The sequence below is a fragment of the Gobio gobio genome (assembly GCF_949357685.1).
Source record: "Gobio gobio genome assembly, chromosome: 7".
NCBI classification, from domain to species: domain Eukaryota; kingdom Metazoa; phylum Chordata; class Actinopteri; order Cypriniformes; family Gobionidae; genus Gobio; species Gobio gobio.
Genome location: NC_137103.1, coordinates 39,438,526 through 39,465,728, shown reverse-complemented (window position 1 = coordinate 39,465,728; position 27,203 = coordinate 39,438,526). Strand labels below are relative to the sequence as shown.

At 38.6% G+C, this 27,203-nt stretch overlaps 1 protein-coding gene across 4 annotated transcripts in view; it reads right to left on the bottom strand.

Annotated features, from left to right (window-relative positions):
* Nucleotides 1-6,688: 6,688 nt before the first annotated feature.
* usp9 (ubiquitin specific peptidase 9) overlaps nt 6,689-27,203 on the bottom strand; it is a 38,717-nt gene continuing 18,202 nt past the window's right edge. For 2 of the 4 annotated variants that reach the window (XM_079821571.1, XM_079821573.1), the window contains 34 exons: nt 26,757-26,890; nt 26,542-26,629; nt 25,682-26,024; nt 25,265-25,360; nt 24,968-25,179; nt 24,628-24,868; nt 24,355-24,504; nt 23,600-23,720; nt 23,359-23,489; nt 22,807-23,085; nt 20,586-20,711; nt 20,191-20,328; nt 19,929-20,095; nt 19,317-19,425; nt 19,055-19,201; nt 18,819-18,965; nt 18,508-18,715; nt 18,189-18,409; nt 17,152-17,342; nt 16,874-17,047; nt 16,634-16,775; nt 16,339-16,542; nt 15,668-16,223; nt 14,759-14,882; nt 13,697-13,922; nt 13,407-13,536; nt 13,129-13,314; nt 12,500-12,720; nt 12,266-12,354; nt 11,779-11,935; nt 11,469-11,681; nt 10,687-10,794; nt 8,939-9,034; nt 6,689-8,455 (listed from right to left, as the gene is read on the bottom strand). In XM_079821571.1, coding sequence (XP_079677697.1) covers nt 8,318-8,455; nt 8,939-9,034; nt 10,687-10,794; nt 11,469-11,681; nt 11,779-11,935; nt 12,266-12,354; nt 12,500-12,720; nt 13,129-13,314; nt 13,407-13,536; nt 13,697-13,922; nt 14,759-14,882; nt 15,668-16,223; nt 16,339-16,542; nt 16,634-16,775; nt 16,874-17,047; nt 17,152-17,342; nt 18,189-18,409; nt 18,508-18,715; nt 18,819-18,965; nt 19,055-19,201; nt 19,317-19,425; nt 19,929-20,095; nt 20,191-20,328; nt 20,586-20,711; nt 22,807-23,085; nt 23,359-23,489; nt 23,600-23,720; nt 24,355-24,504; nt 24,628-24,868; nt 24,968-25,179; nt 25,265-25,360; nt 25,682-26,024; nt 26,542-26,629; nt 26,757-26,890 — 6,013 coding nt within the window. In that variant the 3' untranslated portion in view covers nt 6,689-8,317. The remainder of the gene's footprint in view (nt 8,456-8,938; nt 9,035-10,686; nt 10,795-11,468; nt 11,682-11,778; nt 11,936-12,265; nt 12,355-12,499; nt 12,721-13,128; nt 13,315-13,406; nt 13,537-13,696; nt 13,923-14,758; nt 14,883-15,667; nt 16,224-16,338; nt 16,543-16,633; nt 16,776-16,873; nt 17,048-17,151; nt 17,343-18,188; nt 18,410-18,507; nt 18,716-18,818; nt 18,966-19,054; nt 19,202-19,316; nt 19,426-19,928; nt 20,096-20,190; nt 20,329-20,585; nt 20,712-22,806; nt 23,086-23,358; nt 23,490-23,599; nt 23,721-24,354; nt 24,505-24,627; nt 24,869-24,967; nt 25,180-25,264; nt 25,361-25,681; nt 26,025-26,541; nt 26,630-26,756; nt 26,891-27,203) is intronic. The other 2 variants (XM_079821572.1, XM_079821574.1) reach the window with 1 other exon arrangement.

Sequence of the window (27,203 nt, the reverse complement as noted above, 5' to 3'; positions counted from 1 at the left end):
CCACAGGATGTTCTCAATGGGAAACCAAAGTGGTTTCCCCCAAAGCCACGTGTGCCAGTCTACAAGGACAATAAGCAACAGCAGACATTCTTTCTGAACTCCTCAAAGCTCTGCTGGATAAGTCTAAAACTCAACTGAACTTAACAGATGAAGTGGAGTTAATTTGTAGTTTTCTTTTCCTGAGGTGGGCCCAAACATGTTTGTCAATTGGATTGTTTCTATTATTGCCATATATGCAATGTTTTATATGTTAATTAATTAATTAATTTATATGGACAGGCCATCATTCATGGCCTATGTGAGATGCAGGCATTTTCCTGGCAGGAGCTGAGGAGGTGTTCCTCAGTGGCCTTACTTATAACCCTAGGTATGCTTGTAATTTGCATTTGCAAAAAATATATAATTTATTATTACACAATATTTTTGACAATGGCAATCATTTTAGTGAAGTCGAGGAATTTGACAGAGCGATTGCCAAACGAATGAAAAAACAGTCACCTAGCAGAGAGTAAAGTTATTATTTTACCTTATGTAATTGAAGATGTAAAGTAAAGTCACTAACAAAATTCTTTTTTACTTTTTTCTTTTCTTTGTCCTTTTTACAGCAACATGATGTTTAGGTGATCGTTAAATAAAGTACAGAATTGTTTATTATTGGTGTTTTGTCTATTCTTGAGTTTTGAGCTTTGCATTGCATTCAAAATATTTAAAAAAAACGTTTTTGGCATGGTATATGTTAATTAGACCATAGGTTGAACTGAAAGAAACATTGGAATTTGAAAAACATTGAGGCAATATAATAATCACACAATATTAATATTGATAATAAGATAGTTCAATCTGTAATTGTATCTCTTCCATCAGTAATTTTCTTTCGATTAGGCTAGCCTACCACCCACACACAAAAAATAACTACTGGGTAATTTGTTAGTCAGAGAACAGTGTGTTTTTTGGAACATGCACTGAGCAGGGAACGCAAATATGTTATTTTGTAATTATTTTGTGTTAATTTATGTGAAAAACTTTAAAAGAAGCGAGACCGTTATATTGCATCCGGAGTCTGAGAATGCGGGACTCTGTGTGCAGGTGTTATACGATCTTCCGAACAGCAGGAGGCGCTGTCTCGAAAAATGAGGGGCCTGAGAATGCGGGACTCTGGGTGCGGGACTGTAGATGCAGCAGGCTCCGAGTCTGCAGCTTCATAATGTTGGACGAAACACCTCTCAAACACATTGAGTGTTGGCGTTTCATAGTTTGTCCACCAGAGGGCACTCTACAACGTGCCGGCTGGCAACACCATAGACATAATAAATACATAGACGCCCTATTGGCCGCTGGACCGCACGTCAACGACGCCGCCATATTGCGGAGGGCAACTTTCCAATAACTCTAATAACAGGAATTGAGAAAAATGCCTGCTTCGTGTGCTGCTCGGGGCTGTACAAATCACCGCACAATTGGAAACAGTTCTCGGGGAATTACCTTTCACAAGTAAGACTGAACATTTGTTTCTGGTTGTATTTGGTCGTTATATTATTATATAATTAGTAGTGACACCAGAGTCAGACTAAAATAGCTAGCGATGTCGCTACTTAGCTGTGGAAGTTGAGACATGAGTTGACATGATTTATATTATAGTTTTAGCTTATATTATATTTTATATTATAAATTAAATTTCCTGAAATCGATTCATCTATATATTTTTGAAAGACTTTTATGACAGGCGACTGACATATTGTGACTCTTAACGTTAGTTAACTTAAGTTAAGTTAGTTGCCTAGCTAACTTTTATCACACATTGAAGGTTTCCCAGACAAAGAGGTACGATATCAGAGCTCGAATTTGAGCATCAGGTACGGATTTCAGATATCAAAATATAATCTGAAAAGAGGCAATATCTGTATTAAAGGAAGAGCTGCATGATTAATTGTAAAAAGAATATTAATTCAAACACCTACATCATCTTATTCTTAAATTACAATTATTCTGCTATTTCTATTAAAACCTTTGATAAGTAGGATTACAGCAAAAAATCGTGATTCATCCAGAATTGTGCAGTTCTAGTTCACCCAAATATGAAACTCTGCTGGCCAAGATATGACATATATATCTATGTTTATATGACATATACATATTGGATGGCCTTAGGGTGAATACATTATCAGCTCATTTTAATTTTTGTGTGAACTATTTCTTAAGTAAGTGTGTGTGTGTGTGTGTGTGTGTGTGTGTGTGTGTGTGTGTGTGTGTGTGTGTGTGTGTGTGTGTGTGTGTGTGTGTGTGTGTGTGTGTGTGTGTGTGTGTGTGTGTGTGTGTGTGTGTGGTTTTTAGGGGGATGGAATAAACATCCAACTGCTGGCCAGTTCCAGGGCATTTTCCGGTGTCTCATGGTCCGGTGCGGTGTCTCTCCAAGCACTTCAGGGAAAGTGGAACCACAGGATGAGACCCTGTCGCTATCAGGGGTCTGTTCTTCGTATGTGGCTAACTCAGTTAGCTGGACTTGATTGTTGCCGATTTGGCATGATCTTGGATTGTTTGGTTCTTCGAAGCTCATCCGGGGGCCAGTTGCATAAACCATTAAGACTAGTCTTACAAGTTAGACATACATTTTTTTCTTTAAGACTGTTCATAATTTTTTTTTAATCAGTTACATAAAAACATAGACTGGCTTAATTTGATACGAAAAGTAAGACTGAATGCCACTTGCCTAACTGCTAGTGGCTCATACTAGATCTTAAGACACTGTCTTAACATAATGGCTTAGTTTATGCAACTGGCCCCTGGACTTGCTGTCATAGCAACAGGTCCGGAAACTCAAACCTGCTCAGGAGCAGTTTATTTCATGTAAACAGGATTAGGTTGCATACTTAAAATCTGTCCCAGCCACTGCTACTTTATTTCAAGAGTTCATTACTGAACCTGGGGCAATAATAATTTTAAATAATAAGAATATAAAAATCATATAAAAATGAGTATTTGAAAATATTATAATACTATAATGTTGTGTATAGTAGTACTATACACACAGCCACTTGATTGAGAGATTTATTTGTGATGGAATATATTATCATTTTATCAGAGGTTTACACACGTACAGTTAAAAGCCAGGTGGCTTTTTTAATTATATGATGTCATTACGTTGCTGTCTTGCCACCAGCCAATCGCTGCATTGCTGATCGTGGTTTTGAGTATCTGCCCTCTTCAGGGAACACAAGAACGTGCAGTAATCTCAGATAACTTAATCCAGATATTTTAATCCAATCCGCAAATTTGTTTGAAGAACCAAATTATCCAGAGATCAGTGATCACGATGAAAAGATCTGGGATCTGTCAAATCATCTCAGATGTATTAAGCGAGGTACGAAGAATGGACCCCAGCTGTTGAAATGTAATCTCTAGCAGTAGAAGAATCTGAGGAGCTTCCATCCCCTTTTGTAAACGTTTCTGCACTTGTGTGTGACCACAGCTTCCTGCCAACCCGCTTTGGTAGCCTTGTGGACAATGCCCTGGTGTACATTTCAGGTTTTGTGTTTTTCTGTGATGTGTGCCATGGTGACCCTACAAAGGATGACTGATTATAGATGATTGATGGTTAATATACAGCCTTTTGTTATTGTTGTTATTATTATTATACCAATACTATTATTGTACCTACCAGTCACTATTTAATTTACTATTTTTATTATTGTCTATATTATTCTGCAATTGATATTACATTGTATTTGCTATTATTATTATTATCGTTATTATATTATACCACTTGCAATTATCAATCTATTATAGTTATGCTGGTAAATTATTGTACTTTTCACTAGTCACTATTTAACTATGTTTTATTATTGTCTCTATTCTGTAATTGATATTTCATATTCTATTGCTATTATTATAGTATTATACAAACTATGCTATTATCATTATATTATTGTATTTTTGATATTATATAATTATACTATTCATTATTTTATTTGCTGTATACTGTTTGTTTATTTCATTGACAATTTTTTTATTGACTATGCACTATTTACTATTACTTCTCACTTTATCATGTATTTACTATTTGCATTGCAGTGTAGTTGTACCAAATCATATGTATAAAGGATCCATGAGTTATCTTTGTTATTGTATATTTAGAGTATCTACCTGTAAATATCTATCATTTTAGTGCTATAAAAAACAGAAAGCAGCCTGCCAGTGTGATTTGTATTTGCAGATGTTTCATTTTCTCAATGACGGTCAATTCTAAGCACAAGAAAAGCAAAAATCGGTTAAATACAGAAAATGCCTTTTCCACTATAAGAAAACTTTATTTCATTTAATGTGAAAATTAAATTATATCTCAGTATGGGCGTCTTCATAATTCTTATTCAAGTATAAAAAGCCAAACGCATTACAAGCCTTTGACAATTCCTTATTAAAATATATCTATTTTATAAGTCTAACTATCAAGATTTTAAGTAACTATAGAATAGAACTTTTAGTATACCACGTACATCATAAACCACTGAAATCGGTTGATAAATGTAAACGTTTTTTTTGTTTTTATCCAGAAAAGCCGCAGCTCACCCGTTTACTTGCATTTGTTTACAGTGCAGTCTTGCCCTCAGCAATATGGCGGACGCGTTGACGTATTGCAGCAACGTTCTAAAGCGGCCAATAGGGCGTCTATGTATTTATTATGTCTATGGGCAACACCACCAGCTGATCCAGCAGAGTCATGCTGAGCTTCAGCGCTCTGAGCGCTGCATTCACAACACAGATCATCCGCGAAATGCATGTAAGTTGGCAACGAGACATACATTGCTTGAATTGAATAACAGTTAAAAGAACATCCCCATCAGTTCTCTTAACTCAAATAACATGACGCAATTTGTAACTGCCAAGTCCAGTTTTGCTGTTACATGTAAGCCAAGAGAGCTGGTAATTACGCTAGGTTACAGTTGACTGACTTATTTTACCTCGGACAATGTGACTGAATAAGATGTATTTCTTTAATAGTCTGACAGTTTGACATCATGAGACGTATCATCTCTCCCCTGCCCGTTATTTTGAAAAAGTATACATATTTCTAAATTATAACTTATCATAGACGCTAACCACAAAGCTAGCTAATGCCATGGCTATCAGTGGGAGACCGCTAACATTAATGCGCCTTGAAAAACACAACAAACTTATTCTGCCTAAATAAAGTAATGATTACTGTATTTACCGGTATAACTAGTATATTTGTAGTTCCAGTCTCTGCATTGTAAATCGTAAGTTAGGCTCGTGAAGAGTGAACGAAAGTGCGTGACTTCGTTCAGACGCCGCATTAACGAGTCAAATAATGGATTACACGAGTCATCATCAGTAACGTTAGTAGATTTTAGAAGGCAGGCAGCAAATGATGATTGAAAATGGTTTGTGGTAGCTTGATGGATAGAATTAAAAGTGCATGTAAAGGGATAAGCAAGTTGACATTGTAATTATAAGGTGGCTCATATTTATACTGTATATAGTTTATGTTTTGCTGTTGTTGTTATTTATCAGAACTTCTAGAACTTAACTGAATATTTTTTTTCCAGTCTTGCTAAAAGTTATATTTATAAAGCTTACCACATCTATTAATACTGGTAACTTTGATTTTTTGTTTTTGTTAGCCTATTGTGTTTTCGTCCAAACGACTTTAAGTTTCATATCTTAAGTTTGTATTTTTATACATTTTATTTATCAGAACTTTAATATATTTTATGTTCCTCTGTTCTGTTGTGACAATAAAACAAACAAGTTTATTTTTAAACTGCATTATCATATTATTTTAGAGAGGCTGAGGGATCATGAATAACTACAAATAACTGATGTATAAGGGAAATCTGTTTGTGTTTTTTTACGCGTTTCTGTTATTTTATTTTTTTATTTTTTATATATATATCGGCTGATATATCGGAATATCGGATTTTTAAGTGACCAAATATTTGTATCGGTATCGGCCTTAAAAATCCTTTATCGGTCGGGCTCTAACAGAGAGTTGCATCCATGCCTGGGCAGACTGCCAGTGCCGTTTCTACAACCAACCCAAAGTTTTGAGCTCATTAGATTCCAGCATCACCTCATACCGAAAAAGTTCTCATTCTGCACATATTGAGATTGGCCTTTTGGGTTTTTAAATCTGGTTAAGAGTGGCTGGTGGCAACCTGGCTAAAATTGAAGGTGCAATTTATGAGGGTTCTCGGGACAGCCTTTCCCACAATTTGACCTAATATTCCCATAATTATTGTATTCTAAACCAAAAAAATGACAGTTCTGGGTGCCTTTTCTGAGCAGAGGCTGAACATTAAACCAAAAAAATAAAAAGCTTTAAATTATGAGGATAGTTTGGAACTCCAGTCCAACCTAATTTAAAATCTTGAGATAATTCCTTGCACCTAAAAGACTAACAGGTTTTTTTTTAATTTTTTTAGCATGATTGACACATTTGATAAAAATATGACTGTCCATCTAGGCTAACTGAAATAAGTGGTCATAATTGTCAGAAATGTTCTATGGATTATTATAAAAGTATTCTAAAAAAAAAAAAAAGTACGGTAATACCTGACCCACCAACACAAATTTAAAAATGTGGCTATAAAGCTGTGCTCAGTGATAAATTTGTGAACTTAAAAACAATAAAACATTATGCAGGTCTGAATCTTCACAATAACAGAGACATTTTCCAGATTTCTTTTCTTTATTCTTGAAGGGCGCAATGCTTTTTTTCTAATATTTCTGTGCACAAAAACCTCACAAAGTGAAAGTCAACATTGTGACTGTGGCTTCAGAATTCAACGTCACATCATGGCCAAAACAAAAGTCGGCAAAAAACAGGGCGAAGAACTCTGTACAGTCAATAATCTTTAAAAATAACACAAGGACAAAAATGTTCCTCTTAAATCAAATTCTATTTTTCTTTTAGTGAAATACAACAAAATAAATTCTATAAAATAAAACAGCAAAATATTTAAATATATGATGGGCAGAATATTTTCATTTGCAGGAGTATTTGGTATTTTTCCAACAAAATCCAAGAAAAAAAAAGCATTCAAGTTACCAATTAAATACATACAGTATCTACTGATGTTTACTCCTTTAATCCAAGAGACTTTACTAACTGAAGTTGCAACATGACTAACCAGCAGTTATTTTATGGTACAACCCTGCTTTTACGTTCACTCTCCTTAAATGAAGAATCCCCAGACAGAGCCTCTATTAGAGAACACGAATGTGAACAGGGATCATGAATTTAGGCGACCAACTAAATTGCCAGGAGGCCATTTGTCTGACGCAAGGTCAGACAAATAAGCAAAACGAGTTCTGTCCACTAATGTCTCAGGCATCCTGGCATGAACTGTTGCATATATTTTCTCTTTCTAAAATTCCTATCATCAAAACCTAAGTGTTTATCCCACCAAAAAAAGCGACAGCCAAATATTTACTGAGGAAACGTGTGCAATTGTAAAGCCACTTATTTCTCACATTGCTTCGAAAACATCAACTCTAGAAGAGCATATGGAGGGGACCAACAAAAGGGCTCTTCCAAATCACTGTGGAGAAAGAAAAATCACAGAATTGCCCTTCGGCTATACTAGTTTGATGTGAAGCCATGCTAAGATGTTACAGCGTGTCAGCTGGAGCTTTCAAATTATTTAATTATTACCAGAAAAAAAAAGAGAAAAAGGCAATAGGAATTTCCAGATTAAAATTGCATCATCACCCCATTCACATCAACTAAACGTCAAGATCATCACCCAACCGTCCCATCGTTCACAAACTATGGCCAACTCTTGCTCACGAGGTGCCATAGCCGGTTAAGCTTTGACATGAATATAATGTATGATCAAAAGCAGAATGACCCAAACGGCCCAAACCTTACTACTGAGCATGGGATAAAACAGGGATATTTTTTTTTTTTTGTCTTTCACCGTTGTATTTGTAATTTTTTTTTTGTGTGTGTTGTTTTTCCATTTTCATAAATCTGCAGTCTCCCAACAGCATCACACACGCTGTTGCTTTTGAACAGTCAAAACATTAACATAGTATGTACACCTCTGTCATGAGACAAGTGCGTCAGGCCCGTTTTATTATTACAAACAATATGCACAGTCCACTGCAAGTTACACTTTTGACAGTTAATACTGCAGAGCAGACGGTGAAGAGACTCCACTCCAGGGTTAGAAATTGAGGGAAGCTGAATGTTCTGGTTACACAGGCTCTGGAGTGGAGCAGCATGGTGGGGCCTGGCCTTGCTCTGGATTTGAGTATCTCACTGGAGAATTCAGATGGACGACAGTGTGACAACATATTGTTAGTCTTTAGTCTGGCTGGGCGGCACCTCCTCAGGGGGCTCCCAGTTCTCTTGTGCTCGTGGGCCTGGACGCTGAGGGTTGTTGACGTGCTGTGCTGCGGGGCCAGTGTACGGCTGCGCATGCGGGAGGTTATTCTGCTGAAGAGACACCAGAACAATCAAATGAGTGCATGAAAATCAGAAATCAAATTTATACAATTATACAAAATTCTCTTTTACTTGGATTTGTAAAAGGCATCATATTGTAACACTTATTCAAAAGTGACTTTGAATGCGATACATTCATCCGTACACTGCTGTCCTAAGAATAGACCTAATAACCTTAGAGCTGTCAGCATCCCTCTCTACTTGTGAGGGTACAGGAACATTGTTAATTTTGATAGGGAATGATTCTAGTAAGTATTTTTTTCCCTACATAAGCAGTGAGCATTTTAGTGGAGTTTGGGATCAATAAGCTTTTTTGAAAAATGTACACTTGTCAGCAAGGATGCATTAACTTGATCAAAAGTGACAAGATTTCTTATATAAACTCTTCAAAATAGCCCTTTCAATTCACATACATTACATATACACAGTTTAAAAGATGATTAGTAAAAGATGCGTGTGACTAAAGCTCAGTACCTGTTGAAACTTTGTGCCTGGAGAGTGAGGGTACAGAGCAGTGTCCTCTGGGGGAGAAGGGTCCTGCTCTTCAAGGGCCTCCTGCTCATCAGGCTCCTAAAACAACCATTATAAATGAAATTATGCACTAGATATACCATTTTAATTAAATATAAAATGGCTTATTTCTTAAATACTAACTAACCAGGGATGTGAGTGAATAAAGTCCTCTATAGAGAGTCCCTTACAATGCAAAAGGTTTTAAACATAAAAAGCCCATATGAAGGCTCAGGGCTTATAGGTTTGATTTAGATCAGGGGTGTCCAAAGACTGACCTGCGGGCCAGTTAGGTCCCGGGATGAATTTCAAACGGCCCGCAGCTTGTCTATTAAAGGGGTCATGAATTGAGAAATAATACAATTTTCCTTGATCTTTTGACAAAGTAAGAGGTCAGTGTACTGTAAAACATCCTGTAAGCTCCAGAACTCAAATCTTCCCTGTTAATCCAAGCTCAGAAAACAACTTTTTTGGTATTGCCACATTATGACAATTCTCTGCAGAATCAAATCAACGCCTACTTCTACATTATCGCATCTTTGGCCCTGCCCACTGGTGTGTTAGTGAGATGAGAAGAGCAATACAGGATCACTGAACTAAAAATAGCATTACCTTCCAAAGAATCCTAATGCTAGGAAAGTGGTCATTTATGCAGCCAACTGTTAAGCACTGCCATTTCTGTTGCTTATGAGAAACATTCAATGCACTAAAAGCTGAACGAAACAGCGATTTTGAACCGCGAAACACCATTTATCAGCTCTGCTTAAAAGACAGTGCAGCACAAACTCAGAACAAGTGCGTTTACTCACGGAGCGGTCTCAACCACACGGCCACTAAACAGCGCAGTGAGATCCAGGGAAAAGTGTTTTGCACAGAGGTCTCGGGACAAATACAAATGTCTTGGTGAACTAAACTAGTTTAAAGTCAGATGAAACCAGCACTGACATTCAACAACACACTGACACGGAAAACAGGAGAAATATTGTGCAACAATCCAGTTAGAATAGTTTTCAATCCACAAATATTTACCATGGTTTTACTGTAGTAACACTAACTGTAAACACGGTATTGTGGCAGATATGTGGGATATTCATATAGAATTGTATTATATTAAAGGAGTAATGAAATATAAGGGCAAATTACAGAAACTTGTAAGCTAGTTTTGTGCATTTGTATTTACACTAAATGTGTTGTGTGTTTTATGTAGATGTAGTAGTAGTAGTAGTAGAAGTAGTATCATCATCCGGCCCCCAACATCGTATTTGGCTCCCAAAAAAGTTTGGACACCCCTGATTTAGATGAACAAGAATTTAAAGAACTAAGTTTGCAGTCATACAAAGCTTCTTAAAAGTGCAGGATGTTTTCAGATCAGATCAAGAACAATAATCACATCCACAAAAGAAATTAAAAGACGAAAAACACCACCAGACACAAAGATTACCTCCAACTCATCTGTACACTATAGCCAAGGCTTAGAGTTTTCGAACACTTAGTTACCACATTAAGACTTGTAGTTGGGTGGAAAGAAACAGTTTGGACACACTGAGATGAGGACGGAAAAACAGTTGATTCACAGTTGTTTTTGAGGGAGGTGGAAGATGGTTCTGTCTACAAAATGCCCTGTGAACAGATGGTTCTGTCTACATCACTCCCTGTGAACATCAAAAAGTTACGCAGATGGCACCAGTGTCGCCGGGCCATACGAGTCTTACGGTGTGCTGTTGTTGGCCTGTGACTTCCCCTGGCAAAAGCTGCTGTGTCGAGGACGGGTTCCGGCCAGCGTCCTCTTCAGATACCACCTCGTGCTTCGTTAAGTGACACTATTTTGAAACGGCAGTTAATATTGCATACTGTTCCAACAAATTATGCATCTACGGCTGTATACATTAAACATTTGTGGTAATTTGCTATTCATCATTAAACTGGATTTGATAAAGCAAGCGATTTAGTTCTGCAAATTAATAGAAAAAAATAATAATCTATGGCATGAAATCAAGCGTAAATAATGAAACTTAAATTTATGCAAATATCATCAGCATTTATAGTTGCTTTGCGTTTAAAAAAAAAAAGGAAATAATAAAAAAAAGGTCGAAAACTCAAAGCCCTACCTATAGTTAAACGTGGCTATTTAGCACTCAAAAAATGTTTTGATTGACAAAAACTCTTTTCAAAATCCTTTTCACAATTATTTTCTAAGAGTTAAATGGTTTGATATGTGTGCCAGCCCATCATTATCAAGTCACGGTGTGATTTCAGTGCTGATTTCGAAAGAAAAATGTTTGTATTATTAAAGTTTCTCTACATTACAAACCAACAAAATCTGTATTTACTGAAAGGGGTTTTGTAAAAGGCAACCATGCAAATATTAATACAAATGTAATGATTAAAAAGTCTGAGTAACGGGCAAAGCACATATGCATGACTGCACTTTTTAAACTAAACATACTGGCACTAAGTTTGCAGACAATGAGGGGTGGCATGAGCCAACACATACCTCCTCTGGGCACAACTCGCAGGCCTTGGCTAAAGTCATACGGGCACTGTGGGAGCGCTCCAGGAAGTATCCGTTGGAAGTCTCATTGCTCTGGACAGGAGGGGACCAGTTGTTATATGTGTACTGGGTATTGCCAGTGTACGGTCTTCGTTCCAGCTCGTCACCGAGCCACTCTACTGCCCATGTCCACTTCCTCTTTAGATCACCATTACTCTGGAACAGGCAAAGCAACCCGTTTTTGCATATTCAAAACCATAAAACAACCCCATCCACAGTGCACAGCCTTCTATTTTTATGCTATTGTTCTCACCTGGAGAATCTGATAGGCCACTGAGCAGTTGCTGAAAAGAGCCACCATGCATTTGATACACTGATAAGCTCTCTTTTGATAGTGGTTTTTGGAGCGCTGAATGGTGTCAAAAAGCCCATCACGGTCATCAGGGATTCCCTTCAGCACATTGTGGATCCTAACAAACCATAAAGAAAAGGAGCAGGGAAAGACATTAGTATGTGATATTTTTCACCCAAAAAATATGCGTTCAAGAGTTCCTACACAGTTTCCATTTCAAAATTACTCCTTTGTAGATATTTTGGACCATATTTATAATCCGATAAATGGTTTTAAATCAACCTGTTAACATGCATGTTATATTCTGACCATGTATGAAAAACACTGCTTTTTAATTATAGAAAATATAAAGGGGGCAACAGACAATGCATAGCAAACCTGTTTTTCTTGTACGTTGGTTTAAAAGGCATTTGCTAAATATGAAATAACAGTGGACATGCAGACTGACCTGTGAGTCTGCCATGAGTCCTCAATAAACAAGATCTGGAGGAGCAAGTCCAGGTAAGGCCTTAACTCATACGTGTATGAATATGCCACCTAAGCAAAAACACATTGACGTTAATTATCATCATCAGAAAGATACAAAAAAAAGAAAAGAAAATCTCAGTAGAACACTCATCCAAAAATGTTCACCACCAGCTATACAATTTCTTGTCTTTGAGAAGTTGCTGATCTCACTCACCTGCCACAGTAGTTCACTAAGCACAGTGGAAGAAAACTGAGGATTCTCCCAACAGCAGAATCTTAGCAGTTTGATAGTGTCCTCTGAGTTACTGCAGTCTTCGATAATCTTCTTTACATAACTGGTGCGCACAAACAGAATGTCCACCACCAGCTGCTGCAAAGGCATGATGGGAGCAGTGATGTTGGGGTCTCCATATGGGTTAGGCAGGGGAGGGTTACCTAAAAATGTCAAGATGTGGAAAATGTCAGCTCATATCCTGGTTAGTGGTCTGGGCATAAGGGGAGAAAACATTCTTTAAAGTTCAAATACAAAAATTAGCATCTTGATCAACAGATCAAGCTACTCTAAACACTAAGGAACAATGGCAAAACACATTATTTGATATTGGCATGACAATAAAAAAGACATAATAGTGCAGATCTGCTTGACTCTCTGTAAATGCCCTCAGCTCCAAGCACTGCCAACCTGGCACTAATGCCTGGAGATGGCTTTGTGTCAGTCAGGAAGTCCTGAGCAAGGATGAGAATCTTCATTGGGCAATGGGGACCGAAACTACATGTGAAAGCCTACAGAACATTTTACCATCAAATTACAAACATTTGGCAGCAAGGTATAAAACTCTTCACCGTTGATTGATGACTGCATGCGTGATGTCACATCACAGCAGCGAACCAGCTGTGACACGACAGTATAGAGCTTTCCCAGCTCAGCGTACTGGTACTTAATTGGAGGACCCGGACCCTCGTCCAGGGCCACAAGCATGAAGGTGGCTGGTACCCCAAGCTTCAACAGCTGCGTCTTCTCTGCCAAGCCTGAGTGAACGAAATGAGGAGTGAGACAGGAGAGCATTGTAGCATGCAAGTCTGCATGGATGAAGACCCCAAGGCTGGCGATTGCTACTTACCAAGGTTGGCATACATGACAAAAAGGTTGAAGTACTGCTGGAGGTGACGGCCATGCTCAGACACTTCCCTTCTCAGCAGATTAAGTACGGCACGGAACAAGTGCTCACTTAGACTTAAATTATCACAGGCCTGAGGTAAAGGACAAAAAAAAAACGTAAATGTACAAGATCCTATGGGCGGAGTTGCAACGGCAAGTTCCGAAAAGATATCCACTGATTTTCTATGAACGCACAAAGTCTGTATAGAGACTGAAATAAATGCTATTGCTAACTAGACTGAAAAGACCTACCTGACTTGAAGGTCCAGGTGAGGCAATCGGTGAAGGGCAGGGTCCATCTTGCAACGAGAAATGTGCAATGAATACGATGAGTTTGGAAAAAGCCCCTCGAACCTCTGCACTGGGACACTCAAGCAGGTACTCAGAGAAGCGGTTTGGATATGCGAAGAGGACGTTGTGTGCAAACCAGTAACGCACATTTTTACTGTGTCGCAGCAAGATGCACAGAGCATCATACCTGAAACCAGAAAAACATTGATGAATTAAAGCTGCAAGCAAACCCGTGTCAAGAAAACTATTTAAATATATAAAAATAGGAGGACTACATCAGTCATTTGTATTTGCCACACTTCCTTCTACCAGCCGGTGGTGCTATGACTATAAAAAAAATTTGGCATGTAGGTATCTTCAGGCCAGGACTCTAACAAAACATGTGAAGTCTGAGGTAGATTGGACATTGTATGCTTGAGTTACAACAACAAATTGTTTAATGGCGAAACATCAAACTTTGTGAGGCCGCTACGGACACGCCCGTCAGGGAAAACTCAAGATCTTTGCAATTTAACTTCGCCAAGGCCTTTATATTAGACTGACCAAATATGATGTTGATCTGATTAAACCTCTAGGAGGAGTTTGTTAAAGTACAAATTCTGGAAATAGCAAAAACTGCAAAAATTTGGCAGAGAAAATTCTAAATATTTCACTTCCTGTTGGTTTTCAGTTTTTTTTTTTAGGCATTGGGCTGTTACATGTGTGTACCGAATTTCATACTTGTATGTGAAACGCAGCGCGAAAGGCGCTTCATTGAAATTTTGTAGGTGGCGCTATCGAGCCATTTTACCACACCTAATTCTGAAACCCATATCAGACGTAAATTTTCACCACTTTGACGCGTGTGCAAAGTTTCATGAATTTGAGCATGTTTAGGCCCTCAAATGCAATTAATTTCGGAGAAGAATGATAGGCCGAGCAATTACAATAGCGTCCTCACACCATCGGTGCTCGGGCCCTAACAAGGATCAACAAAATGTTGAAGAACACATGCAAACATGTGCCTGATAAACACACACTTACCAATCACTAGCAGGGCCACGGACGACTTTCTTGGTGTGGAATCCAGTACTGAAGAGAAATCTAGCAGCAAGCTGTATACTAATCATAGCCATTTCCTCTGCTTCAGGCAAAAGGTGGTCTTGACCTAAAAGCCACAACATTTAAATACTGATGAATAAAGAGAACAAAAACCCCTGAAAAATACTGAATCTAATGCCAAATTTACACTTTATAGAAGTGAAACATGCTTCTGAAAGTGGCATTTGGGTGTATTTATACAGACTGTTACTAAAGCTGCTCAGAGGTGGCATACGAGCATTTGCACAGCAACTACAACTGCATACTTAGATACTGGGGTGGATGTGTTACAGGCATAATTTAGTCTGGCTATCATGCAGCATTGCGTCTTTGTGCCTGCTCAAAATAAAATCTTGCAGAGCAGCATTATCTCTCAACTATTCTGCACAAATAACAATGAGAAACTGTTGTATAATGTGAACACTGCTTTTTAAATGTAAAAAAACACATTTGAAGAGCTTCTATATTGTACTTCAAAACCCAAATTGTTAAAATCACATCTTGAGGCTCATAAGCATATAGATTCATGTGGGCATTTTGGTGCATTATTTGACCATTCCACCGTGCCAATTTTCTATGTAAAAGCATTAGACAGACATGTTTGACCACTGCGCTCACATATTTTGCAGCATCTCTTTAAAAAAAAAAACTGAAAAAAAAAAAAAAAAAACACACCTTGTGTGTGAATGCCCCTAATGCATTTCAGAAGACTTTTGCCCAGCACATAAACTATCATTCAAAAGTTTGGGGTCAATAAGATTTTTTTCTGTGAAAGAATTAAATTGCTCAAGTGACAGCCCTAATCCCATCTACAACAGAAGACAACAGAGCAAGGTCGATGGCTGGATTTACCTGGCGGTGAGTTCAAGTACACACTGTTACAGGTCAGCAGTTTCCTGATGAACTGGAAGTATTCCAAGCTGTACTGCATACGGTTGTGCATAAACTGCACATTCTGTTTGCGCACACTGCGTTCGATAGCAGAGGGCATCTTCACCTGGTGAGGTTTGCTGGTCACTGTGAGCTCAGTGATGTATTTAACCAGCTCACTGTCCTTGTCTAAGGTGTCCATTCGCTCATAAAAGAGGATGTAGGCGTTCCACCAGCGCTTCTGTCGCCTGTAGGACATGCGCTTCATCATGTGGTCAAAGACCTCACCCATGTACTCTCCACCAAAGCACTGGTTCTTCATCTCCTCGTCATCGTCCATCTTGCACTCAGTGACATCACCGTCGTCAAACTTGTACCAACGGTTCCTTTCTCCCTCACCACCACTGCCATTCCTTTGAATGATGTAGGAGTAATAATGACCCCCACTAGCCTGGCCTGAGTGGACCAGCACTCCCACCAAACGATAACGAGAGCTGCAGGGGGGTTCCGGCTCTGACGGCTCATTCTGCTGGATCACCTGGTGCCATAAAGAGCAACTTAAACTCCAGTTATGTAAAAAATATTCCCAAATCACTTTTTTTTTTAATTAGATATAGCTTGAAGACCTAAGAAAGACCATGTTGGTGAAATACCTGGTTTTCTGGGTGCACATCGGACCCCTCCAGCTTAGCTACTCCAGCTACTGTATAGGGCTCCATGTCTAACTCCCGTGGGAACTCAAAGTAGTCATTGAACTTAATGGCACACTCTCGTTCCCAGTCATAATCGAAGCGTTTCAGCTGGATGGCCAGCACTGGGGGAAGCTTCTTAATGAGCAAACGCTTCACTGTGTCCACCTGCCACAAAGAACACCTTGAGCTTAATATGGTGTACTTAAAAAAATAAATAAAAAAAATTCATAAAGATCATATAAAACTGAACACGCACCTTCTTGTTGCATTTTTCACAGTGGTAGGCATTTGCACCCTCAAGCAAGTCTCCTTTCACATACTGCTCCATAGAATCAATGAGATTTTGATGGTTTCTAATATCTACATTCAACGTAGTAAACGATTCCTCACATTCATATCTGAAAAGACAGTATGGAGCGTTTCATTGGGACACATCTAGTAAGGGGGAAAAAAACTAAGTCCTACAAAATTTCACAGTATTAGATTTCTGATGTACCTGTGAGGACAGCCCTGACATATTTTCTGGTCAGCAAAAGAGCCACCTAGTACTTTGCTCAGCATGGCAGGGTGACCCAATGCTTTCAAAGCCTCATCCAAACTGTCCACCAGGGAGTTGAAAAACTCCAGAGCATCATGCTGTTCCCTCAGATTGACTGGTTCACCCCACAACCTGCAGAGAGAGGAAGAGATTAAGAGACCAGTTTAGAGAGCCGTATCTTGTCCTGTAGTCTTAATATAGAAAGGATGATTATATAAAAGAGAGGGAGAACTTACCGAAACTGCTTCCAGAAACCCCTAGGCACGTAGTATTGTAATCTGGAGGAGGCCAAGTGTCCAAAGATGACCTGCAACTGCCGAAGAACCCCAATGTTGTATTCCTTCCTGTCCTCTGACTTACTGAGAGAAGGTTTGTCTTCAAACTGGTGCTGATAGCCAAACACCTCATCACGGGGATCCACATTACTCTGCAAAATTAAAGCAAGACTTTCGGTAAATTGAAGTAACTTAAATTGCAAGATGGTTTAAAGCAGGGGTGCCCAATCCGGTCCCTGGAGATCTGTCTACCTGCAGAGTTCAGATCAAACCCAGATCAAACGCACTTGTCTGTAACCGTCAAGTGCTCCTGAAGATCTTAATTAGCTGGTTCAGTTGTGTTTGATCAGGGTTGGAGCTGAATTTTGCAGGAAGGCAGATATCAAAGAACAGGATTGGACACTCCTGACTTAAAGAAATCTTTTGTAAAAATGCCCTCAGCTCCAGGGAATGGCAACGAGACATACCCTGGAGATGGCTACATTTGTCAGTCACTTAGTACTGAGAAAGGATGATCATCATCATTGGGCAGTTAACAATTAAACAAGTAATGACATGAACATACAACATGTACTGAAGACACAATCTCTCTTGGAGCAGTCCACCAAGTGTGCTTCCATAACAACAAGTGCAAGGCATGTTTGCATTCTCTGGATTATTAAAGCACACACCTGAGTTTAATTATATTGGGAAATGAGAAGCCACACCCCTCCACCTGATCTATTCCCAAGGCTAAATTGCATTAGTAATATGCATTTACACTATACATTGAAAGTGAATTCAAATCTGTAAAGGACAAAAATATAGAATCTCTCAAATTTGAAAAATCAAGTGAACATTAAAACACGGCGTTCACACAGTACAATTTTAATGAACCATACTCAGACCATCTCTAGAGATATGTTTTGCATTTTTGTTTTTTTCAAAGCATTCACATAAAGGCTACATTTCTCATGAACTGATCTGAGACTCCTGAAATTAACACTGTAAGGCAGTACCTCATTATCTTGCTTCTCGTCCCCAGACATGTCATCATCCACATCACTGCCTGTGCCTTCAATGGCCAGGATGCCATTTCTGATAGGGGGAATCATGTACAGCTGCTGGATAACTGAGTTCATGTAGCAAGTTGCACCTGCATTTTTTAGACCCACAAACCCCTTGGTGGGCCGTGGGCCAACTGGTGGCAAATATTCCCATTCTGTAAGTGGTTCACAACCTGAAGGTACATAAAAAAAAAGTATATGATGGGGTTGACTACACTGTTTCTAGGAATTTAGAATCTGCTACACTTCTTTCTAATGTTGGCGCACACACCTAAATAGTACATATCAGTTAGTGTGTCCACAATCTGCTTGAGATTTCGCACACATCCAACGGCAAGTGCAACCAGCAGTTCAAAGCCAGCAGTGATGGTGGCTGGGGTGCTACACACAGGTATGGCCTGTTCAGTGGGGAATTCGCCACTCTTCATGTATTGCAGGTACACATTAGATGCTGGGAACAGGAAGTCATCCATTAACTCCTATAGAGTTTGTATAAAGAAAAAGGAAGATCAATTAGTCTGACAAGAAGATGCAGTCACAATTGGGCGATTTTTGTCATTTAAAAATGGTCAAGGAGATTACCTTGATAAGACTAGCACCTCCTTTTTCACAGCCAATGTAGAACTTCTTCTCTGGGGTCTGGAAAGCCAGTAGCTCTTTTGTGACACCAATATGACCTTCCAAAATGGTCTCCTCAACTCCAGGATCCCCAGTCCTCTTCACTTCATCCTAAAAATAAAGAGACATGACTCAAAATTGCACACACTAAAGTTGACTTTGTTTTACTTCCAAAAAGTAATTTAAGTAAATTAACATACCCGGATTCGCTTTAACCAATCAATCTCATTGTTTAAGAGAACTTCTGCGTTAGGAAGATTAATGTTGCTGTTAAATGCATAGTTGAGTAAGTGCCTTAGAAGAGTGAAGTAATCAGCAGCGTGCTTTGCCCGCTCTTTTGCAGTGCTCTGGAACACAAATGGATACAGAGAACTATAAATCATGAGATGTTCTGAATTAGCAGAAGAAATTAAACATTTTAATCCTCCAGCTTTGTCCCAGAGAAATATGCAAGACACTTACACCTAAAACTGTGAAGAGGAGGGTGATGAAGAACAGAAGAGGCCTATGGCCCATACAACATCGGGTGGCCATGAGGAAGAACTGTTCTTGGGACATTTGACGAACAGACCTGGGAGCAAATATCAGTATGTAATGGCAATGAATTTTACAAAATTATTGGTTAGTCTCTAAACCACTCTATCATGTTTGATAAAATTAGAGAAATCTGTTTGAACATTTTCCAAATCTGGTTACAAATATTCCTCATTAAACATTGGCAAACTTTAGGGTCTTTAGTTTCATAGTTAATTCAATTTTCAGTTAACTCTCTTGACATTGCATAAATAATTTCCATTAATTAATTAATAATGAAAAACATAAAAAAAGCAATATATTTTAAGAAATTAAAACGAATTAAATTAAAGATCTAGGGATTTTACAATTCAGGCGCTCAATTTTCAAATTAAAAACATTTCTGAAAGTCTAATGTAACCTTATAAAATACTAAAAACAAGAATACTCATTTTATTTAAAAAAATAAAATAAAGTAACAAGGTCAGAAGAAACAGCATTACTGGAGTGGCCCAAGTACACTACCCAGTGAAAGTTTAAAAGAGGTCTACGATGACTCACTTGCTCTGGCAGTGCAGCAGCAGATCTATAATGAAAGTCTGCCAGGCCTTTTCTTTGCTAAGTGCATCCAGTGCAGTGGGCATAAGGGCAAAACACAGGGTCATGACTTCCAGAGCTTCACAGCACACCTGCTCATCTTCTGCATCCGGCTCATTACCAGCATTGGTCTGCGGGAGATCACGCATAAGTGTAAATACTAAGTCTGATTCTTACCAATAAAACACACATCTATTTATCCAATATAGGTAAGAAGAACTCGAACCTTCTCGTAGATCTTGCTGATCTCCTCATTAGAACTGAAGACGTGCTGAACAGAGCCACAGCCAGAAGCCCACACTATCTTCTGAACTGCTCGAATGACACAGATATCTGGGATATACTTGGAGGCCTGGAAGAAGTTCTAGGTACAAGAATAGAAGGACCAACTTTGAAAACTGAACATTTCCTTTGAACATATTTTGTCACATTCAAATAAAAAGGGGTTAACGAAACACTATGCAGCCAACATCAATAGTACATCTGCCTATTAAGTGATTCCTTTTGTTCATAAAATACATTACAGGCATTTCTGTCAAAACAGTTGAGGACATTCATTTGAACTGAATGCAAACAAACCAGTTTCTGCAGGCTAAGGTTGTGTGGAGTTGAGTAACATACCTCATCCGAGATCTGCTGGGCGAGGCGGATAGCTACGTTCCGCAACATGCATTCGGCGGAGGGGTTAGGGATATTCTGCAGGGCGTTCTGTAGCACTAGAGCCTGGTCATGTGTAGTCTGGTTGATCTATAATTAAATAAAGAAAAAGTTATCCAGCAGATTCCAACAAAAACTTTTTCACTTTTATTTTTTGTGTGTTATATTTGATGCTCTGTTCTTGTTTTTAGGTTGACTTTTTAACATTTCTGTCAAGGGTCTGCAGATGAAAAATAGCCCTTTGGGCTAATTCTGGCACATTTACATTCATGTTTATTAATGTGCACAGCCCCTGTAAACAAATAAACTAAACAGAAAATAACTACATAAGTTGGGGGTCAGACACTTTTTTAATAATTATTATTATTTATTTATTTATTTTTTAGAGAAAATCGCTTACTCACCAAGGCTACATTTATTTGATTAAAAAAAATAAAAATAAATAAACTGTAATACTGTGAAGTATTACTACAATTTAAAATAACTTGTCCATTTGAATATATTTAAAAATAGAATTTATTTCTGTGATGGTAAAGTGAGATTTTCAGCAGCCATTACTCCAGGGGTCCTTCGCCACTGGCAAAATGGCCTTTAAATAAAACTTGGCTGCCTATACAGTAGAAAGGTGAATAAAAAATAAATAAACAAAAAAATCTCTGCTATCCGACTACAGAATACAGAAAAAAAGGCTGCAGTCTTTCCTTTTGCCAAACAGGTAGGAAAACTTCAACACTCATAATGCACTGGGCATGTTGCCTTCCAATGCCACTCCCACCAGTCTGCTATGGATATGTTTGGCAGTCAAATAATGCCTTCCTTTAGTAGGAAATATTTATCATGGTGTCAACTTGTATTGTTCCCAAATGCAAGAATTCAAGGAGTAATTGTTTAGCAGGAGATGGAAATCTGAAAAACCTCTGTTTGTAGTCAACATTTCAAACTGGATGACCATGAACAGTGTTTTAAGCCAAAATGAGGGGAAAAATAAAAAGAAAGTTCCGCCCAACACCCTGAAGCAAAACACGGTTGCATATAGGTAAGAAAGTTGTGGCCATAGTGTTCAATTTTTACCATAACGCTGTTTAAAGAGTTGACATAGTAAGACATAATATTCAGTGATACCCTTACAATAACTGTTAATAACCTTAACCTTAATATCCATGGGTAGGGATACAACAATGCGGAAGTATAATCTGTAGTTTTCATGAAAGCCCTAGCGGTCAAAACACGTCATCTGGTGGACTTTTGCTGAGAAATAAACTTGAATTTCTTGGTCCAAGTAAGACGGAGAACAAGTAAACGTTTATTTACATATACTACCAATGTAACAAAACAAAGCTAGTTAACACTTTAAAGAATTCATGGACATTATTATTACTTAACTTTTTTTAATTATGTGCTTCACATTTAAGATTGTTGATACTGTATCATTGAGTCAGTGGTAATTTCCACCCCTATTAGTCAGACACATATTGGATTTCAACATGCATTACATTTGCACGATTCAAGCACACCTGAATTTCTTCTTTCTCATGGTTAATAATCCCTCATGTAAACGCTTCTTGAGTCTGTGTGAGTGTTCCTCATAAGACACTGTACACCCTTGACATTTGTGGAGGGACAGTCCAAGCAAGCCTGTTTCTAATATGATTGATTAATGTCAGGGAGGCTGAAAGGTTACAGTCTTAAACAGAAATGAAACGCTCAGTACTGAACCCTATAAAACCCACTGAAATAACACCACTCAGTAGGAAATACTTCACTTATTTGTAATGTTTCCAACAGAATTCTGTTTTTGCAGTAAAACTTTACCATACCATCCCCCCATTATTGGTCTCAACTACAAACTAGGGCTGTGTCAAATGCGCTTTTATGAGATGCGGTACTGGACAAAAGTATAAAAAGTGACCGCAGGTTCACTCTCTCTCCCTGTGACGCCAAGTTTCTCTCTCTCGCTCATGTGTTTCTGCAGTTTTAAAGTCCAAATATAATATTGCAATATTTTTGAATTGTGTTCCTTTTAAAAAAAATTACAAGTTTAAAAATGTTTTTGTCTTTTAAACTGAATGTGTAAATATTGTTCTCTTTTCTGTAAACATAATTAATCACTAAAGGTATTGTGCTTATACTTCTGCGACACCTTCCTTAAAAGGAACATTTAGGATCTTAAACAAGGGCAACTTACAGGAGATACAGGGATAGTCCCCTCCACCACAGGCTGGCAGGCTTCTGCCACAGACTTCACATGGCCAAAGCCTACAGCTGTGAGCAGCAGTTTGGCTATTTTTAGTGCGTTAAGATAAGCTCCCCGCCGGGTCTCCATGTCAGCATTTGGCAGGAAGTTATTTCTGGTGAGCATGCTCAAAACCAGTGGCAGTCCACCACTCTTCAAGAAGTTGTACTGGAAATCACTAGCATCCTCGCCCAACGTCCCACTTGCAGGCATGAGCAAGGCGTACACGACCTGAGGTACAAAGAGAGACACATTGTGCAAATCAAAGTCTGATGCCACACAAAAAAAGCCTTTTGGGAAGTGCTGTTATTGCAACTAATACTAAAACTATTAAATACTGCTATTGTTAATTAAAATAAAAAATACATTGCCTTGTTAAGTAACTGAAAAATGTTTGAAAAAAAAATTTAATTATTTTTTTAAAAATCTTGGTGTGAACAGGCCCTGAGCCGTTCGGCCCGAAGGTTGAAAAGGAGCTATTGTCAAATTGAGAACCAAACAAACCTCTATCAAGTAAAGCACTTGAGATGGTGACGGCCCAAAGAAACGAGAGTCCAATGTGGGGCTAAGGCTGTTTTCACCAAGTTTGGCATGATCCAGACAAATGGCTCGCAGGCTTTCCACTGTGGTGTTATCTGGAAAGCAGAAAATGCAATGAATGGATCGCAATGACAAAAATGCAATGACAGCAGATCGGTACAGCTAGTAGTCTCAAGCAGGCATCTAACGAAGCGTATTAGAGCACCTGGAGGCATGAGCTTCATTAGAACACGAGCTCCATCCCGTAGGAGAGGCATGTTGAGATTACAGCCCAGGTCTGCAACTTGCCAGAGGAAAGAGATGTAGCGCAGATGCAGCGACATTATCTGAGACAATAAGAATCAGAGGTTACACTTAAAATTGCCCAATACAAAATTAAGTTACAATAAATGCTAAAAGTGATAAATGTAATACTGAATGCAACCATTACCATTACTGCAACACTTCCAATAAATTTATTACAGTGACAATCTCCTGGAGCAATGTTGTTAAGTGCCTTGCTCAAGGGCAAAGCAAAGAGATGGTTACCTCTTACAATATACACTTTAATAGTATACGTGATAGAATAAATGATGACCAGGGGAGAAGTGATCTGCAATATTGGCGTTGGATTAGGCTTGATACATTTAATGCTTCAAAATGGCTTAAAATGGTAATTTATTTCCTAATTACATTAACCATAACTTCATCAAACAGCCAGTGTTGCTTAGTAGATGGCTCTGACCTTAGAGGCACACTTGCCAGAATTCAAAATTCAGCTCAATTACTTCATTACTTTTTTCTTTTATAAAACACTAAATAAAAATAGAGCACAAAAAGGAAGTAATTGAGCTGAATTTTTTTAAAAACCTTTTTTATATTGTTATTGTAAATTTAGTTTATAAATATCATGCGAATTGTAAACATTACCCTAACACAATAGACAATTTGGCTCAATTATGCGCATGGCATGATACTCACCACGCCAGGAAGACAGCTCTCCACTTCAGGGTTTGGCCCATCACTGTAGTGATTGCCATGGTTCCCAGGGGAGCCAGTGGAGGAGTCTGAGGAGCTGTCTGGACTGGAAGGCATATTGGCGCTGACCTGGGTAAGCTTGGCTGTGATGAGCTGGGAGAGAGGGAAAGAAAAAGTACTCGTTTAAACTATAACAACAGATCCTGTTCACACAAGACAACGGTTATGTCTGTAAAATTCTTTAAATTGAGAAAAAACAGCCAAGGAAATGCCTACAGTTTTGTCTTTGAGGTTTAGCTGCCCAATTAGCTTCCTGTCATCTGCTGGGTCTATGATCTCTCCCCCGATGAAAAGTTCAATCTTGGTGTGCGTGCTGTTGGCCTTTATTCGGTTCAGAATGCAGCGTCGCACAGAACCAATTGTATCATTGGTATGCGACCAAATATCCAGATCATCAACCTGTCGGCCTTGATTTGGGAAACGCACAACTAGTGTGATATGCTTTCCTCTGAAAGCCCTTAAAGAAAAAGAGAAAGTTTGTTAGAATCTGGCCATCACAGCTAAGCAAAAATTATTTTTGACATGGTTAATTTATGACAGGGTTGAATGGGTCTACCTAGACATAGGCAGGATGGTCCTCTCCTCATGGTAGTCACTGTCACACTCCGTTATATACTCCCTGAGCACAGTCAGTACTCTCACCATGCGGATGGCCTCCTGTCTGGCACAGTTAATGCTGTCTTTATCGCCGTCCAGCACACACAGTGTGTCATAGGAGGCTTTGAGCCGGTCAAAGCAAGACTGAATAAAATCCTCGTGTATCTCTACCTACAAAGAGTGATGTGACACATTTTAAAAACCCACTCAAGAACAGCCCAAAATTTATTACAGCAAGTCTTCACTAAACCATTACCTGATTGGCTTGTAATTTTGGTCCAAGGTTTGTATAAATCTCTTTAAGCAAGTCAATTGCTCGGCTAGCAATATCATCACTTCCTTGAATCACAACCTGTCAATGAAAAAAGGAGGACAAGAGATGGTTTGAGCTCAGACAGACTGGCTAAATTTCCTTTAGCTTTGTAATACTGGTAAAATTAGCATTGTTCACTTGTTGATATTACAATAATATATACAATCCTGATAACTGATTACAAACCCAAATGTTTCATTTAAGGGCTTTTTTCCAACTTTGCTTCTTACCATTTAAAGTACAGTGACAGATTTCGAAATTACCAAAATAACCAACAGACTAAAAGGTGAAGACATTTCAGGCAGGTAATATCCCAGAACAAGCAGCTCTGAACATACCCATGAAGATCCAACAGCTTACCCTCCACAGGTAATCCAGCCCTATCAGCTCCAAGTCATCCATCATGTACGCCCGGCGTTTTGCCACTAGTTTGCCCTCCCTGCAGTTGACTGCCTTAAAGAATCGTTCAAAGCATTTCATCCCGTTCTCTGTCAGCAGTGAGGGGTCGAGCTGCAGCACATTGTTCTCAAAGAAGTCCTTGTTGATGTCAGGGTCAAGGTCGGGCTCGTCCCCCATGAGTTTGGAGTACCATTTGAAGCAAGCCTCCCGATCACACAAGAACACTGCATTCTCTGCCAGGCACTTCCAGATCTGCTTAGCCTGAGGTGCGCACAGCCAGAGCTGCCCATCTTTCAGTAAGAACCTGAAGGATGAGGGTATTTAGTGATTTGTTAAGAGTCTTTAGAGATTCAAAGAACTGGCTGTTTCCATAATTGACCTTTTGGTGCAGACCAAATTAATTTGATGACAAGTTTGATTGGTGTGAAATCTCTTCTCTGAACTCAGGTGCACACCAAGAAACTGTCTGTTCCTTCGAGTACAAAAATCTTCCCATTTATGACAAATGACTAGCTTTTTATAGTACACTAGTCTAGTACACAAAGAGCATTTCTGTGTGCGTTTAGTTTTTGGTAATAAAATCAAAGGAATGGAAAAAAGCTAAAATGTGAAGTGAAAAACACGTTCCATTTCTGGCACCTTCATTACCTAGCTAGAGTTATTAACGGTTTATTCTAGTACACACTGTGATACTCAGGTTCATGAGACAATGAGTAACAGTTGGAGTCCAATAACAATGCGAAAATAGAAAGGGATGGAATTGAATTTGGGCTCTGCAATCTATGCAGTGTATAGGAAGGCTGCTTGTGAAGTATAAATACCTCAAGAAATTAAGCCGTTCCTGGACCTCCTGAACATGACTATACCGACTTCCTGGCCTAACCGTCTGAGGATCAAAGTCTGTGTGCTCTGATAAGACAAAAGAAATTAGCATTAACATATGTTTAACATCATGGGACTAAACCTGAATAAAAATGGATTTAATGGATAAATTGTAAATAGGTATGTGCAAAAAAAATTGTCAGGACTCACAAACCTTTTGAGAACTGCCTCATATTCTCCATGTATGCAGACAGGTTCTCTGCTACAAGAGTGACCAGTGCATGGTTGTGCTGCAGTTGGTTGATTAGGTCATGTCGATAGAAGACATGTGGGCTCCGCTGGGTTTGACTGTAAAAAAAGAAAGAAAAACACATTACTCAAGCAAAAACAACTGATTTAACTTTCCTTCCCATTAATTATATGTCCATTATATTGCAATTTCTTCACCTAAATCGTAAGACAATGGGCTTTTTAGGTATATAGAAACTATTTCCTTGTCCCTATTCAAAAGCTTAAATTTACATTAGAGAAGCAATATCCCGAGACGCCATCCAAGCAAAGGCAGAAAAGGAATTTGTCGTCACATAAAACTCATTGCATAAGGTGATGGAAAGTATTGGAAAATGTGAGTTCAGCCTTCCTCTGTAATTTTATTTTCTCT